Below are 15,227 nucleotides of genomic sequence, written 5' to 3' on the forward strand. Positions count from 1 at the left end.
ATAGGTGTCTTGACTGGGCAGCAGCAGCAGAAGCAGCAGTAGTATTAACAGTAGTAGTTGATACAGAGTCATATCACATGGGCAGGAGGTGCCATGATGAACAGCAGTAGGAATAGGAGTATATAGAGTGTCAAATAACTGCTGACATAGGTGTCTTGACTGGGCAGCAGCAGCAGCAGAAGCAGCAGCAGTAGTATTAACAGTAGTAGTTGATACAGAGTCATATCACATGGGCAGGAGGTGCCATGATGAACAGCAGTAGGAATAGGAGTATATAGAGTGTCAAATAACTGCTGACATAGGTGTCTTGACTGGGCAGCAGCAGCAGAAGCAGCAGTAGTATTAACAGTAGTAGTTGATACAGAGTCATATCACATGGGCAGGAGGTGCCATCATGAACAGCAGTAGGAATAGGAGTATATAGAGTGTCAAATAACTGCTGACATAGGTGTCTTGACTGGGCAGCAGCAGCAGCAGAAGCAGCAGCAGTAGTATTAACAGTAGTAGTTGATACAGAGTCATATCACATGGGCAGGAGGTGCCATGATGAACAGCAGTAGGAATAAGAGTATATAGAGTGTTAAACAACTGCTGACATAGGTGTATTGACTGGGCGGCAGCAGCAGCTGAAGCAGCAGTAGTAGTATTAACAGTAGTAGTTGATACAGAGTCATATCACATGGGCAGGAGGTGCCATGATGTACAGCAGTCTTAATAAGAGTATATAGGGTGTGAAATAACTGCTGACATAGGTGTCTTGACTGGGCAGCAGAAGCAGCAGTAGCAGTATTAACAGTAGTAGTTGATACAGAGTCATATCACATGGGCAGGAGTTGCCATGATGTACAGCAGTCTTAATAAGAGTATATAGGGTGTGAAATAACTGCTGACATAATTGTCTTGACTGATCCAAAGGAGTCATGGGAGAAAATCATGTGGTCAGATGAGACTATAATATAATTTTTTGATCATAATTTCACTAACCGTGTTCGGAGGAAGAATAATGATGAGTACCATGCCAAGAACGCCATCCCTAATGTGAAGCATGGGGGTGGTAGCATCATGCTTTGGTGGTGTTTTTCTGCACATGGGACAGGGTGACTGCACTATATTAAGGAGAGGATGACCGGGGCCATGTATTGCAAGATTTTGGGCAACAACCTCCTTCCCTGAGTTAGAGCTTTGAAGATGGGTCGAGGCTGGGTCTTCCAACATGAGAATGACCCAAAGCACACAGCCAGGATAACCAAGGATTGGCTCTGTAAGGAGCATATCAAGGTTCTGGCGTGGCCTAGCCAGTCTCCAGACCTAAACCCAATAGAGAATCTTTGGAGGGAGCTCAAACTCCGTGTTTCTCAGCGATAGCCCAGAAACATGACTGATGTAGAGAAGATCTGTGTGGAGGAGTGGGCCAAAATCCCTCCTCCAGTGTGTGCAAAGCTGGTGTAAAACTACAAGAAATGTTTGACCGCTGTAATTGCAAAGAAAGCCTACTGTACCAAATATTAACATTGATTTTCTCTGATGTTGAAATAGTTATATTCAGCACTGTAAATACATCAGGTCCGGGGCTTCATCAGGGAATGCATGGCAAGGGACCCTTCAGCGCCCTGAACCGACGACGGGTGCCAGAAAGTCACCGCCGATCCAGGACTCATTCATCTTTATGAATGTGAGTCTGTCCACGGAGTCTGTGGACAGACGGGTCCTCTTGTCCGTGACCACCCCACCTGCCGCGCTGAATGTCCGCTCAGATAGTACGCTGGAGGGGGGGCAAGACAATAACTCCAGCGCATACTGAGCGAGCTCGCGGCAGGTGTCCAATCTGGCAACCCAGTACTCCATGGGGTCGTCGGTGCTCATACTGTCAGAAGCACCGACGGACGCCATGTAGTCTGCCACCATGTGGGCCAGCCGCTGGTGGTGACTGCTGCTGCTGCTGCTGGTGGTGGTACTGGGTCGCTCGGTTTGGAAGAACATCCTCATCTCTTCCATTAGGTCCCCTGCTCGGCTGCAGCTGGGTGCAGCCACCTGCTGGGTGAGATGAGGGGGGACAACTGGAGGCCGGGGAGTTGCCTGCTCCAACCGTCTGACAATGGCTGCCTGCAGTTCCTCCATCCGGTGCTGCCTCCGGCTGGCTGGGATGAACTGCTCCAGTTTCCCCTTGCACCTGGGATCCAAAAGGGTGGCCATCCAGAAATCATCCCTCGTCTTGATGGTCTTAACCCGGGGGTCCCTCCTGAGGCATCTCAGCATGTGGGCAGCCATGGGGAAGAGCACAGCCCGCTGTGACTCCTCAATGCTGGCCAGGTGAATGAGGTGCGACTCTTCTTCCCTGAGGCGCTGCTGGTCAAACTCAGACATGCCCAACCCCCGGACTATCGGTGCCCCCAACACCGGCTCTCCCTCCTGACCAGGCCCTGACTCCGGGACGACACCAGCAACCACCTCCTCCTCCTCTTCATCATCATCCTCCTCCTCCTCCTCCTCGTCCTGGCCCTGGTCTCGGTGGAGCATTGCTGACTCCTCCTGCTCCACCAAGGCACTCTCCCCAGCCTCGAGCAGGCGATCTAGTGTCCTCTCCAGCATGAACAGTATTGGCAGCACGCTATTGAGGCCAATTTGCTCACTGCTGACCATCTTGGTCGCCTGCTCGAAGGAGGACAACACTTGGCAGACCTGGTTTATCTGCCCCCACTCCGCACAGGCGATGAAAGGGAGTTGTGGTGAAGCCCTCTGAGTGCCTAGTTCCATCAGGTACTCCCTCACCGCCCTTTGCTGCTCCCACAACCTCTTCAGCATGTGGAGGGTGGAGTTCCACCGCGTCACACTGTCCACAATCAGCCTGTGAAGGGGCAGATTGTACTTCCGCTGCAATTTGGACAGGGACGCGGTAGCGGTTGGGGAGCGCCTGAAGTGGCTGGCAATCCTACGCGCCTTTGCCACAATGTCACTCAACCCTGGATAAGTGCGCAGGAACTTCTGCACCACCAGGTTGAGGACATGTGCCAGACAGGGCACGTGCGTCAGACTGCCAGCATGGAGGGCGGCGAGTAGGTTGCTGCCGTTATCGCAGACAACCATACCTGGCTGGAGCCTTCGGGGTGTCAGCCACTTCTGGACCTGAGCTTGAAGTGCTTTCAGCACTTCTTCTGCAGTGTGTCTCCGGTCCCCTAAACTAACAAGCTGGAGCACGGCCTGACAGCGCACGTGCCCCACACTTGAGTAGCTACGGGGGCGCTTGCTGGGAGGCTCAGCAGCTGCGGAGACAGTGGCTTGAGGGAGACCAGCAGTTCTCCCCTGGACACCCCGGGGCGGCACCACAAGATCGGTTGCCGACGATCCCTCACCGACGCCTCGGAGGGAAACCCAATGGGCCGTGAAGCTGATGTAGCGTCCCTGCCCATGCCTGCTGGTCCAGCCATCCATTGTCAGATGAACCCTGTCGCTGACAGCGTGATCCAGCGACAGGGTTACATTCTGCACAATGTGCTGGTGTAGGGCAGGGACACCAGTCCTGGCAAAGAAATGGCGGCTGGGGACACGCCATTGGGGTTGGGCCTGCTCCAACATCTGCCTGAAGGGGTTGCTGTCAACTATGTTGAAGGGCAGCAGATGTTGGGCAATAACCCTTGCCAGGAGCCCATTGAGGGAACGCACACGTCGGTCTCCAGGGGGGAAGGGAGTGGTGCGGTCAAAGGCGTCTGAAATCGACGCCTGGCGCCGGACGGCAGTGCGGGACACAGACGTGGAGGGTGCTGTGGAAGTAGAGGTCTGGCTGCCGGTACCAGTACCTCTACTAGAGGGAGCGGGGGGGCATGACCTGCTGGAAACAGATGAAGATGTGGCAGGGGCTGCTGTACCCTGCTCACGTGTGGTGGTGGCGCTGCTACCACCACCACGCTTCATCTCTTCATACAACGCCCAGTGGTTTATCCTCAGGTGCTGGTTCAGGGCTGTGGTACCCACCCGAGCCAAACACTTCCCTCTCTTCACCCTCACTTTACAAATCCGGCAGATGGCCACGGTAGGGTTGTCTGCCACCAGGGTAAAGAAATTCCAGACAGGTGACTTCAGCACCGCCCTCCTGTCAGATGGGGTGACGCTTACTTGCACCTGCTGGGATTCGGTGCGCACAGGTGGAGCTGCCTGCTGCTGCTGCTGCTGCTGCTGCTCCTCCTCCTGACACCTCCTGCTGCCATCACCAGTGGAGACCCTGACGATGGTCTCCCTGGTGGTGACCTGGCGCACCGTTTCACCAGGGTGCCTACCTTCCCCGTCGTCACTGACGTAGTGAGCCGACGCGTCAGATGGCAACCATGATGGGTCACCCTCTTCGCCCCCAGAGATGTCAGACCAAGGGCTGAGATGTGTTGGTCTGAGGGAACCACGTGACATGGAGCCTCTAGCCTGGCTCCGCTGTCCCCTCACCCACGCCTGGGTCTGACTAGGTGCTGCTGTTTCCTGCACCAAAACAGCAGCACCAGTTTGAAGGGATGTCTCTGGGATACTGCCAGCAGGTATCCCATCCTCCTCATCCATCCCTTCAAAAAGGTCCTGACCATCAGGACAGAGCTGGAGGTCTGCCTGATGCATGGCCTCCCCCAAGAGATCCCTATCACTGTCGCTGTCGAACAGTAAGATGCTGGACTCTTGGGGGCTGGGGGGGGGTAGTACAGGCAACGGTGTAATGGTGGTACTACTGTGAGTCGGGACCGACGACTCAGTGGCACTGCTGTGCCCCATGTAGTCCACCACTACTTGAGCCTGAGATGGCAATATCGGGCGGCTGCCCGATGGGAAGAACTCCCGGATCAGGCGTACTCCCCTTGCACCCGATCCTCTACCACTAGTAGGGGCACGAGAGGTACCCCGTGCTGGCAGCGATCCAGCACTGGGAGTAACTCCCCTACCCCTGCTGCCACGGCCACGGATGCCGCTCATTATTGCTGATATGTGTGTGGGGGGGTTAAACTTTATTGGGGGGGAAAATGTGAACAAAATGTGTTTTTGTGTTTTTTTTACAAGACAGGCACGCAGACAAAGACGTACACAGACAGCTACTAAACTATAAGAAAAGTAGTACACCAGACAAGGACTACAAAATTAAAGAAAAAAAAAAAAAGCACTAAACAAACACTAACTTTTTTTTTTTTTTTTTTTTTTAAACACAAAACACAGACACTAAACACACACTAAGCTAAGCTAGATGAAATAAATGTACACTAACAGTGTGTACACTTACTACACAAAATTTAACTAAACTGAACACAAAACTTAGCTTTTATAAAAGCTCTTTAGGGAAAACTAAACAAAATTTGAACTGAGATGCCTATCAAATATCACTGAACAGCGAACCTGCAAGATCTAACAGTAACACAAGATGAACAAAACTTAGCTTTTAGAAAAGCTCTTTTATAAAGCTCAGATCAATATGTGTTCTGAAATATCTTGCAAATATAACTGAACAGGGAGGATTGCAGGATCAAACAGTAACACAAATGAAAAAAACAGCACAAAACAGCACAAAACGTAGCTTTGAAAAAAGCTCTTGGGTCTATTGCTTTGAAAAAAGCAGTTGATATACTGGAAAAGATCCACTGGAATCACTAAATAGCAATGCTGGTGATGATCTAAATCAATCAAGAACAAAGACACAGGAAACCAGGAACACAGAAACAGCCTCCACACTCTATAGCCAGCTTCTGAATCTGCAATGAAATGGTGCTGGGAGTGAGCTTATATAATGTCCATGCAGGCAGGTTCCTATTGGTTGCTAACCTGTGACGAGTGTGGAAGGAGAACTCTGATTGGCTCTGATGCAAAAGGGCGGAGCAAATAATCGCGCAATATTCCTATTGCCGAATATTCGCATTGCGAATATTCGGCAATATAAAATGATCGCTTCAGCTACTCGGCCCAATGGCTCTAATCATACCAGCAATGCTTTCAGACGTCTATGGAGATCACTAGGATGTGATCTGTTTTAAAAATGAAACTGTAAAAATCGCTCTGATGCGGAAGATCGGGGCGAGGAAAATAATCGCGCGATATTGCGTTTGCCGAATAATCGCATTGCGATCTTTCTGGAAAATTCAATGAACGCTTCAGCTACTCGGCCCAGGGTCTCTAATGATACCAGCAATGCTTTTAGACGTCGATGGAGATATCTAGGATGTGATCTGATTCAAAAAAAAAATTGTAAAAAATCGAATATTCGGAATTGCGAATATTCACCGCGAATTTCGAAATATAGCGCGATTTCTCGAATATGCTATATTCGAGTCGAATATTCGCAATGCGAATATTCGTGAGCAACACTAGTCATCAACTCTGGGTTGCAAACTTTGAGTATGTTGTACAATTACAATTTCGAGCATGCCAAACTGTCTTTGTAATTATAAATTTACTTATGTGCCACAGTAATATTTCTCTTATCCCTGTAGAGCTAAAATGTTCCAGCCATCACACAGCCTGTACCAACAATCACGTTCTGTGCCATGTTTTTTAGACTACTAGCCAGCAAAGAAATCCCACAAAACACACATCATTAATCAGAAAATATATATTTTATTTCTAAAAATATATTCAGTTTAGGAACACAGAAACAAATCTATATATATATATATATATATATATATATATATATATATATATATATATATATATATATATATATATATATATAGATATAGAGCTATATATATATATATATATATATATATATACACACACATATATATATATATATATATATATATATATATATATATATATATATATATATATATATATATATACACACAGTTTACTGCATATAACCTTTTTTCTTTTGTTCACCAATGTTCATACAGATTGGACAAATTAGGGTCTGTCTAATTCTAAAACAGTTAATTGATGTTGTGTTTTATCTTCTCATTCCTTGGTATACTGTATATGAAATCCAATATACTTATTTAAGAAAATTGTGTGATTTGTTGAATTAAAAGTGTTTTTACCCAATCTATATTTACACTGCTTAACAAACAAGCACCTTTTTGTTATAATCAATAAATACATTAGCTTACAGTCCTTTAAAAAAACACTTTATAGAGAGAAGAGGTAACTCTTTTCCTGCCAATGTGATTTATGGTGGGCATAATTATAATTGTTGGATGGAAAATCTCTATAACAAATATGCACATACAGGGAAAAAAAAGAAGGTAATTCATGTTTAAACTGCCCTATGTATATTATAGCAATTGGTTTACTGAATACAAAAGAATAACTTTTAATTCCAACATAAATCAAGTAATAATAATAATAATAATAATAATAATAATAATAATAATGTACACCAGTGTTGCTAAATCTTTTTATAGTCGGGACATCCTTTAGAAGTATGCAAAATCTCGAAGCACCCCAGTCTAAGCTGTAAAAATCCTAAGTGTTACTTATCAATCAGAAACCTGAGATTGGGATGATGCACATAACAGCCTTGATAAATTTAACTTCACATCAGAGGTTCCCCAATCACATCAGAGGTTCCCCCATTACAGCCCCCTTTCATATCAGAGTCCTCTTTTTGTCAGAGGCTCCTTTCATGTGGGAGCCCCCGCCCCATCCCATCAGAGTCCTCTCTATACATCAGAGCTCCCCCATCACATTGGAGGACCTCGATGACAGAGTACTCCCATCCCAATAGTGTCTCCTGATGGGGATGGTCATTACTCTACTCATCACCACTGAGTTTCCCCCATCACAGAGCCCCCATTACAATGCCCTCCCTCCTCCAAATCCCATAGTCCCCTCTTCACATCACAGCCCCAGCTTTGGACTCCAGCAGCAAGCGGGAGATTGCACAGGTCTGGAGGAGGCAGACTCTCCCCCTCCAGAATGCTAGGGGTGGCCCTTCATGGCGTCTGCCCTGGATTATCACCATCAGGCTGGCCAGCTGCTAACATCGTAGCAATAAATGATGATATGTGGCCTACCTTAGGGCATTATTGGTTGTTATGGTGATCCATGGAAAACTGGGTTATGTGCTGCAGCACCTAAGGGGGGTGGGGGAACCCAAACAGCACCCCAGTGGAGAAACACTGATGTAGAAATCTCTTTTTTTTATAAGCTACACCTTAACCTATTACATAGACTTTAAGAATAAATACATTACTAAATAAATCACACTGTTTGAATGTTCTGCAGCCTGAGGTACATGTGTTGTTTTTAATATAATATTCTAAGTCTTTCCAGCTCTTGTCTTCTGTAGGATTCTGCTAATCATTAGTGCAGCCTCTGTGGTGACTCTCATTGTAGAATCTTATGCTGTTGAAATATTTACTTTGCCTCCACTTCGTGAAATGTATTTAGACAACTAAACAGTAGTCTCAGTTTTTTTAACCGTTTTCAAATTCAGGTATTGAAGTACTATGGACTTTTCATAGACGTACCTAAAAATTAAGAGAAAGATGGTAACTTTCGTTTTTTTTAATGATATTATCATTGATTGAATGAACGATACAATACTAAATCACAAGATACTATTTTTAAATCAAATGTGCATTATATATCATTTTGTACATTGCTTAGATTTAACAAATTCAATATGCCCTAAGTCTGTAGTTAAATTGTGGGCAGTTTATGGACATTCATACCCATTGGGCTGGATTCACAAAGAGTTACGCCGGCGTATCCGTAGATACGTCAACGTAACTCGGAATCTAAGCCCGTCGTAAGTTTAAGGCCCCGTACACACGAGAGGATTATCCGCTGGAAACGGTCCTCCGGACCGTTCCAGCGGATAAATCCTCTGGCGGATTTTGATCTGATGGGTGTACTAACCATCAGATCGAAATCCGCACGGAATCCATCCGCGGTGACGTGTCGCGCCGACGTGCGCGACGCTGGAAGATAAAGACTTCCACGCATGCGTCGAATCATTACGACGCATGCGAGGGAGAGGAGCGGACGGATTGATCCGGTGAGTCTGTACAGACCACCGAATCAACCTGCTGGACAGGATTCCAGCGGATAGATTTCTTAGCATGCTAAGAAATTTTTATCCGCTGGAAATCTGTCGGCTGGAATTTTTTCCGCCGATAAATGTCCGCTCGGACGTACACACCACTGGATCTATCCGCTGGAACTGATCCGTGGATAAATCCCAGCGGATAGATCCGGTGGTGTGTACGAGGCCTAAGTGTATGCTCAAACTGAGATACACTTAAACCTAGCTAAGATACGATGGCCTGCGCCGTCGTATCTTAGGGTGCAATTTTTCCGCTGGCCGCTAGGTGGCGCTTCCGCTGATTTCAGCGTAGAATATGTAAATGACTAGATACGCCGATTCACGAACTTACGCTTGCCCGTCGCAGTAAAGATACGCCGTTTCCGTAAGAGATAAAGATAAAGCTGCCCCCTAGGTGGCGTAGCCAATGTTAAGTATGGCCGTCGTTCCCGCGTCAAAATTTGAAAATTTTACGTCGTTTGCGCAAGTCGTCCGTGTAATTTACGTTCACGTCAAAACCAATACGTCCTTGCGGCGTATTTTGGAGCAATGCACACTGGGATATGTACACGGACGGCGCATGCGCCGTTCGTAAAAAACGTCAATCACGTCGGGTCACCAATCATTTACATAAAACACGCCCCCCTCATCCTCATTTGATTTAGGCGCGCTTACGCCGGCCCCATTTACGCTACGCCGCCGTAAGTTAGGAGGCAAGTGCTTTGTGAATACAGCACTTGCCTCTCTGACTTAAGACGGCGTAGCGTAAATACGATACGCTACGCCGCCGTAAAAATGCGCAGATCTACGTGAATCCAGCCCTGTATGTACACTTTCCTAAAAACAGTAAAGAAATTTTAAGGCTTAAAATATGCTGGGCATAACTTTTTGGGGGTCATCTAAGCAGCAGTGCATCTACCCACGCTTACATGTATGAGGCTTTTCCCAAACTTTCGCATTCAGGAAACATGATGTACGTGCATGCACAGGTAACTGCAGATGCACAGAAGCATCTGTGTTTATATAAGTACAGTCGCATACAGGCATTGCCTTACACCGCATGCTGTATTGGGCACCTGTGGCTCCCGAGGCGCGGGAAACTTATAGGAAATTTATGCCCAGGTTATTTTCAACCTCTCACTGTCTGACAATATTAAAACTACTATATTGTAGGGTCAAATAAATAAATAAACCGATACTTACTTATCTACAGTTCTCTGAATTTCCCTTTCTTCCTCCTCATTTAACCTCTGCAATATGTTTTCTAAAAGTGGAAGGTTAAACTTAATGTACTGTGCTACCTGCCAAAAAAGGAAAACAAAAAGCATATTTAAAATCTTTAAATAGCTAAGAAGTAAGTAAGAACTGATGTTCCAGTATGTACTTACATCACCGCTTATCTCCTCTGCCTCTCTGTCCATGAGGAACATTCTTGCTATGCTTCCTGAAGGACCTTGTAAGAGCCGCTCCCACAAAGGGCAGTCTATGTCCTTTAGCTTTTTCTTTTCTGAAAGATAAATGTATTTTAGAATATAATCATGTAATTTAACAATGCTTATTGCATTGTTAAAGCCTCCAATATATATTAGATTGTATATGTTGAATAAATAATTTACATCAACTTCAGTATGTTTCAACTACGACAATCTACCTGCATAATTACTAGGTAGAAGAAAAAATGTGGATTATCAAATGACTAATATCTAGGAAGATATTGATTTCTAAAAATATTTTTGGGTTTACATGTTATCATAGTATTCAATATATAAATATCCTTTTTTATTTTCTTTCTTTATGAATTCTTTATTCATATATTTCTCCATATTTACATGAAGACCAAACTGTCCAGTAAAGTAACATGTACAAGGGTTGGTGCAAACTAGGGGCCAAATCCTCAGAAACGGAGCGTAACTTAACTTTTCAGAGTTAAGTTACACTGCCGCAATTCTCCGAAGTTAGGTGCCGATCCTTAAAGCACTTACCTGGAAAATTGCGGCAGTGCAACTTAACTCCGTCCGTTGCAAGGCGTTCCTAATTCAAATGGGCGATTCCCATTTAAATTAGGCGCGCTCCCGCGCCGGACGTACTGCGCATGCGTGTGACGTCATTTTTCCCGACGGGCAGCGCGCGAAATTACGTTACGTCGGGCTTTGTGGATTGCGACGGGACAATAAAGTTGCGTCGGGTAAAAAAAAAGTTACGCGCCGGGAAAAAAAATTTTAAATTTAAAAAAAATCGCGGCGATCGAAAAAAAGGTCTGTTTTTACAAGGTGTTACTAGTTTACACTTTGTAAAAGCAGAACTAATTTTACGTATGCACAACATAACTTACGCAGAAAACACAAAGCTAAAAAGCTTTGTGGATCTGCCTAAGTACTCATTTGCATACGCAAAGCGGCATTTCAACTTGAAATGCCCCCCAGCGGCGGATGCGGTACTGCATCTTAAGATCTGACAGTGTAAGTGTCTTACAGATGTCAGATCTTCTGCCTATCTTTGGAAAAATCCTTTTGAGGATCAGATCCAAAGATAGGCACAGGGATGCGCAGGCTGAACAGCAGTTCCGCCTGCGTATCTCCTTTGAGGATTTGGCCCTAGAATTCTAAAAATTTTGAAATTCCTAAAATGGGATAAGATGAGTGATGGGAAGACTTTTAATTAGCTCACTACACATCCACTTATACTCATGTTCCCCGCATTACCCACTAATTAGTAGCAGCCATGGCAAATACACAGACGTATAGAGTAGTATGTGACCTTCTCCCATGATGTTTTCCTAAGACCTGAGAGGCCAATCACCAGAATTGGGAGATGACACTCTAGCATTCGTGTTGTTGAGCCAGTTCTTCAACCCACCGAGGGACCTCCTATTAACAGCTGTGCAGGGACTAAAAGCATGTAAAGCATCACCTTGTCCTGCCAGTTCCCATTTAGGTCTATGGACAGTTCACTTTTCAGTCCCTTGGCCTGGATAGGAGCACTTCACACTTCCATGTTTTTACAAGAAACTCCAGCACATTTACAGTATGTGTAACTCCTTGTGTAATTTAAAGTAGCTGACAATACTGCAGCTGACACTAAGGGGTTGGTTTACTAAAACCGGAGAGTGCAAAATCTGGTGCAATTCTGCATAGAAACCAATCAGATTCCAGGTTACTTTTTGTCAAAGCTTAATTGAACAAGCTGAAATTAGAAGCAGACTGGCTACCATGCACAGCGTTTGCACTCTCAAGTTTCAGTAAATCAACCGCTAAATGTGTTTCCACATATACAGTATATAAAACACAAATAATCAATATACAGTGTTGAGCAATTTAGCTATAAGTACAAATATGAATGCCCTCTGTGCAAAACCTAAGTTATCATATCCAATTTTAAGTATATAAAATACAATATACTATATCCAGTCCACCATTTACTCAAATCAGTGTGTATTTTGTGTATTTATATTACTACGCTTGCAATACCTGTAGCACCCTAGTTTGTGCTACTAGAAGAGTAGTGTAGGTAAAAGCATTTGGCTGACTCTAAGATTAAAACCAGGGTCAGGGTTACTAGAGGCCAGAGCTAGATGACTCATCCTGGCAGCTCTCTGGTGCCTGAAGAAAAGATGATCTGCACTTTGGTCGTTGCTCTTAAAAATTAGTAGTGTTTATTAACAAGCCACAGTGGACAAACACAAATAGGAATGGTGCCTCCCCCTGGTATCTGGAATATTGGAGAATGCTCAAGAACTAGAGGGAGGAGGTGTGGAGGAGCTGTCATGAATATTTATGTGACCTCAGCAAATCCCCAGAGGTGGGCTAAAAGGAGGACTGAGAAAATCTTGAAAATAGACATGGGTCATGCCAGCAGGAGAGTCAGGTGGAAGATGGAGTGCTGAGGAGAAGCTGTCAGTGGCCCTTGAGGGATCCCTGCCAGGGAGGGGTATTACCTCGTGCTGGAGCTAGGGAGGTTGGCCTGGAAGGATCCCATCATAGGAGGCAAATGGAGGGATGCCGAAAGAGGCAGCGGCAAAGAGCAAGTAGAGACAGCGAGTAATAACAGCACAGTGTAGGGACAACACAAGGGGAGAGACTGTCAGCTGTAACAGTGTTCTCTGAGGACAGCGTTGTGCTTATGTCTTCATCCTTGCACTGGGGAATCTTCATGGAAGTGTGCCAGTCAGGAAGGACTGGGGAAGTGTGCAAGTCAGGAGGACTGGGGAAGAGTGTGCCAGTCCTTCCTGACTGGAGATGAGTGTGCCAGTCAGGAAGGACTGGAGACGAGTGTACCAGTCAGGAGGACTGGGGAAGCAATTAGCCAGGTGGGCTGGTAGCTTCTGCAGCAGTAGAACTGGGCTCACAGTCTACAGGAAGGCAGAAGGAGATGCTGTTCACTCCATATTGTACAACTTTATCCACAAATGGACAGGATTTTCTTAGCCTGTAATGGGCTGATGCTAAATTAACACTAAAGACTGTTATTTTGTAAGTTACCAAGAACAAACCTCAGGACAGTAACATTCATGACCAACCTTAGCAACAAAGAACAGGGTGTATAAATTGAAGGGGTCAAGTGTGATAAGCTGATGAACACATCAACATCAATCAGAGGTGAGCACGGAGGGATGGGTTTACTAAAACTGGTGCGCACAAAAATCTGGCGCAGTTGTACATAGTAACTAATCAGCTTCTAGGTTTTACTATTAAAGCTTAATTGCACAAGCTGAAGTTTAAAGCAGATTGGTTAGTATGCACAGCTGCACCAGATTCTGTGTGCTCCAGTTTTGGTAAATCTCCCCCCAGTGTCAAGCTTGTGTAGAGAGTAGAAAGGAACATAAGAAAGGAAGAGAGAAGGATAGTAAGGGGAAGGGATACTGGGAGAAAGAAGAGGAGGGTAAAGTGAAGAAAATTATGATTTGATTATAAAACTGAGTTGCCAAGAACCAAGGAAGCCATTTGGACGGGTGCTGGAGAAGTCTTCAACATTACATAACAATTCCCATTGAATGTGACTAACTACTACTAACAAAAATTGGAGTTACATTTCAAAAGTGTTTGCTATATGATGGAGCTTTTCACACTATAACAAGTACCGTAACTCCATTTATAAAACATATGCATGCTTACCTCCTGATGCATGAATAATATATAGTGCAAACTCATTTGAGCTATTCTCAATCTGTGAGAAAAAAAAGAAATATTTAATTCCATAGGCAATATATCATTAAAAAGTTTCTTCACTCTACCTATGGTTCTCCTATACAGTCAGGTCCATAAATATTGGGACATCGACACAATTCGAATCTTTTTGGCTCTATACACCACCACAATGGATTTGAAATTAAACAAACAAGATGTCCTTTAACTGCAGACTTGCAGCTTTAATTTGAGGGTATTTACATCCAAATCAGGTGAACGGTGTAGGAATTACAACAGTTTGTATATGTGCCTCCCACTTTTTAAGGGACTAAAAGTAATGGGACAGATTAACAATCATAAATCAAACTTTCACTTTTTAAAACTTGGTTACAAATCCTTTGCAGTCAATAACACCCTGAAGTCTGGAACGCATAGACATCACCAGACGATGGGTTTCATCCCTGATGATGCTCTGCCAGGCCTCTACTGCAACTTTCTTCAGTTCCTGCTTGTTTTTGGGGCATTTTCCCTTCAGTTTTGTCTTCAGCAAGTGAAATGCATTCTCAATTGGATTCAGGTCAGGTGATTGACTTGGCCATTGCATAACATTCCACTTCTTTCCCTTAAAAAACTCTTTGGTTGCTTTCGCAGTATGCTTCGGGTCATTGTCAATCTGCACTGTGAAGCGCCGTCCAATGAGTTCTGAAGCATTTGGCTGAATATGAGCAGATAATATTGCCCGAAACACTTCAGAATTCATCCTGCTGCTTTTGTCAGTAGTCACATCATCAATAAATACAAGAGAACCAGTTCCATTGGCAGCCATATATGCCCACGCCATGACACTACCACCACCATGCTTCACTGATGAGGTGGTATGCTTTGGATCATGAGCAGTTCCTTTCCTTCTCCATACTCTTTTCTTCCCATCACTCTGGTACAAGTTGATCTTGGTCTCATCTGTCCATAGGATGTTGTTCCAGAACTGTGAAGGCTGTAAACCAATGGTTTACATCTTGTGGTGAACCCTCTGTATTCACTCTGGTGAAGTCTTCTCTTGATTGTTGACTTTGACACACATACACCTACCTCCTGGAGAGTGTTCTTGATCTGGCCAA

The 15,227-nt window shown here is 45.0% G+C and overlaps 1 protein-coding gene across 2 annotated transcripts in view; it reads right to left on the minus strand.

The window, feature by feature from the left end:
* Positions 1 to 6,838: 6,838 nt before the first annotated feature.
* RASSF6 (Ras association domain family member 6) overlaps positions 6,839 to 15,227 on the minus strand; it is a 68,091-nt gene continuing 59,702 nt past the window's right edge. For both annotated transcript variants that reach the window (XM_040326339.1, XM_040326328.1), the window contains exons 8-11: positions 14,098 to 14,149; positions 10,375 to 10,493; positions 10,190 to 10,287; positions 6,839 to 8,429 (exon numbers count right to left, since the gene is read on the minus strand). In XM_040326339.1, coding sequence (XP_040182273.1) covers positions 8,354 to 8,429; positions 10,190 to 10,287; positions 10,375 to 10,493; positions 14,098 to 14,149 — 345 coding nt within the window. In that variant the 3' untranslated portion in view covers positions 6,839 to 8,353. The remainder of the gene's footprint in view (positions 8,430 to 10,189; positions 10,288 to 10,374; positions 10,494 to 14,097; positions 14,150 to 15,227) is intronic.

Source organism: Rana temporaria, chromosome 1 (assembly GCF_905171775.1).
Source record: "Rana temporaria chromosome 1, aRanTem1.1, whole genome shotgun sequence".
Classification (NCBI taxonomy): domain Eukaryota; kingdom Metazoa; phylum Chordata; class Amphibia; order Anura; family Ranidae; genus Rana; species Rana temporaria.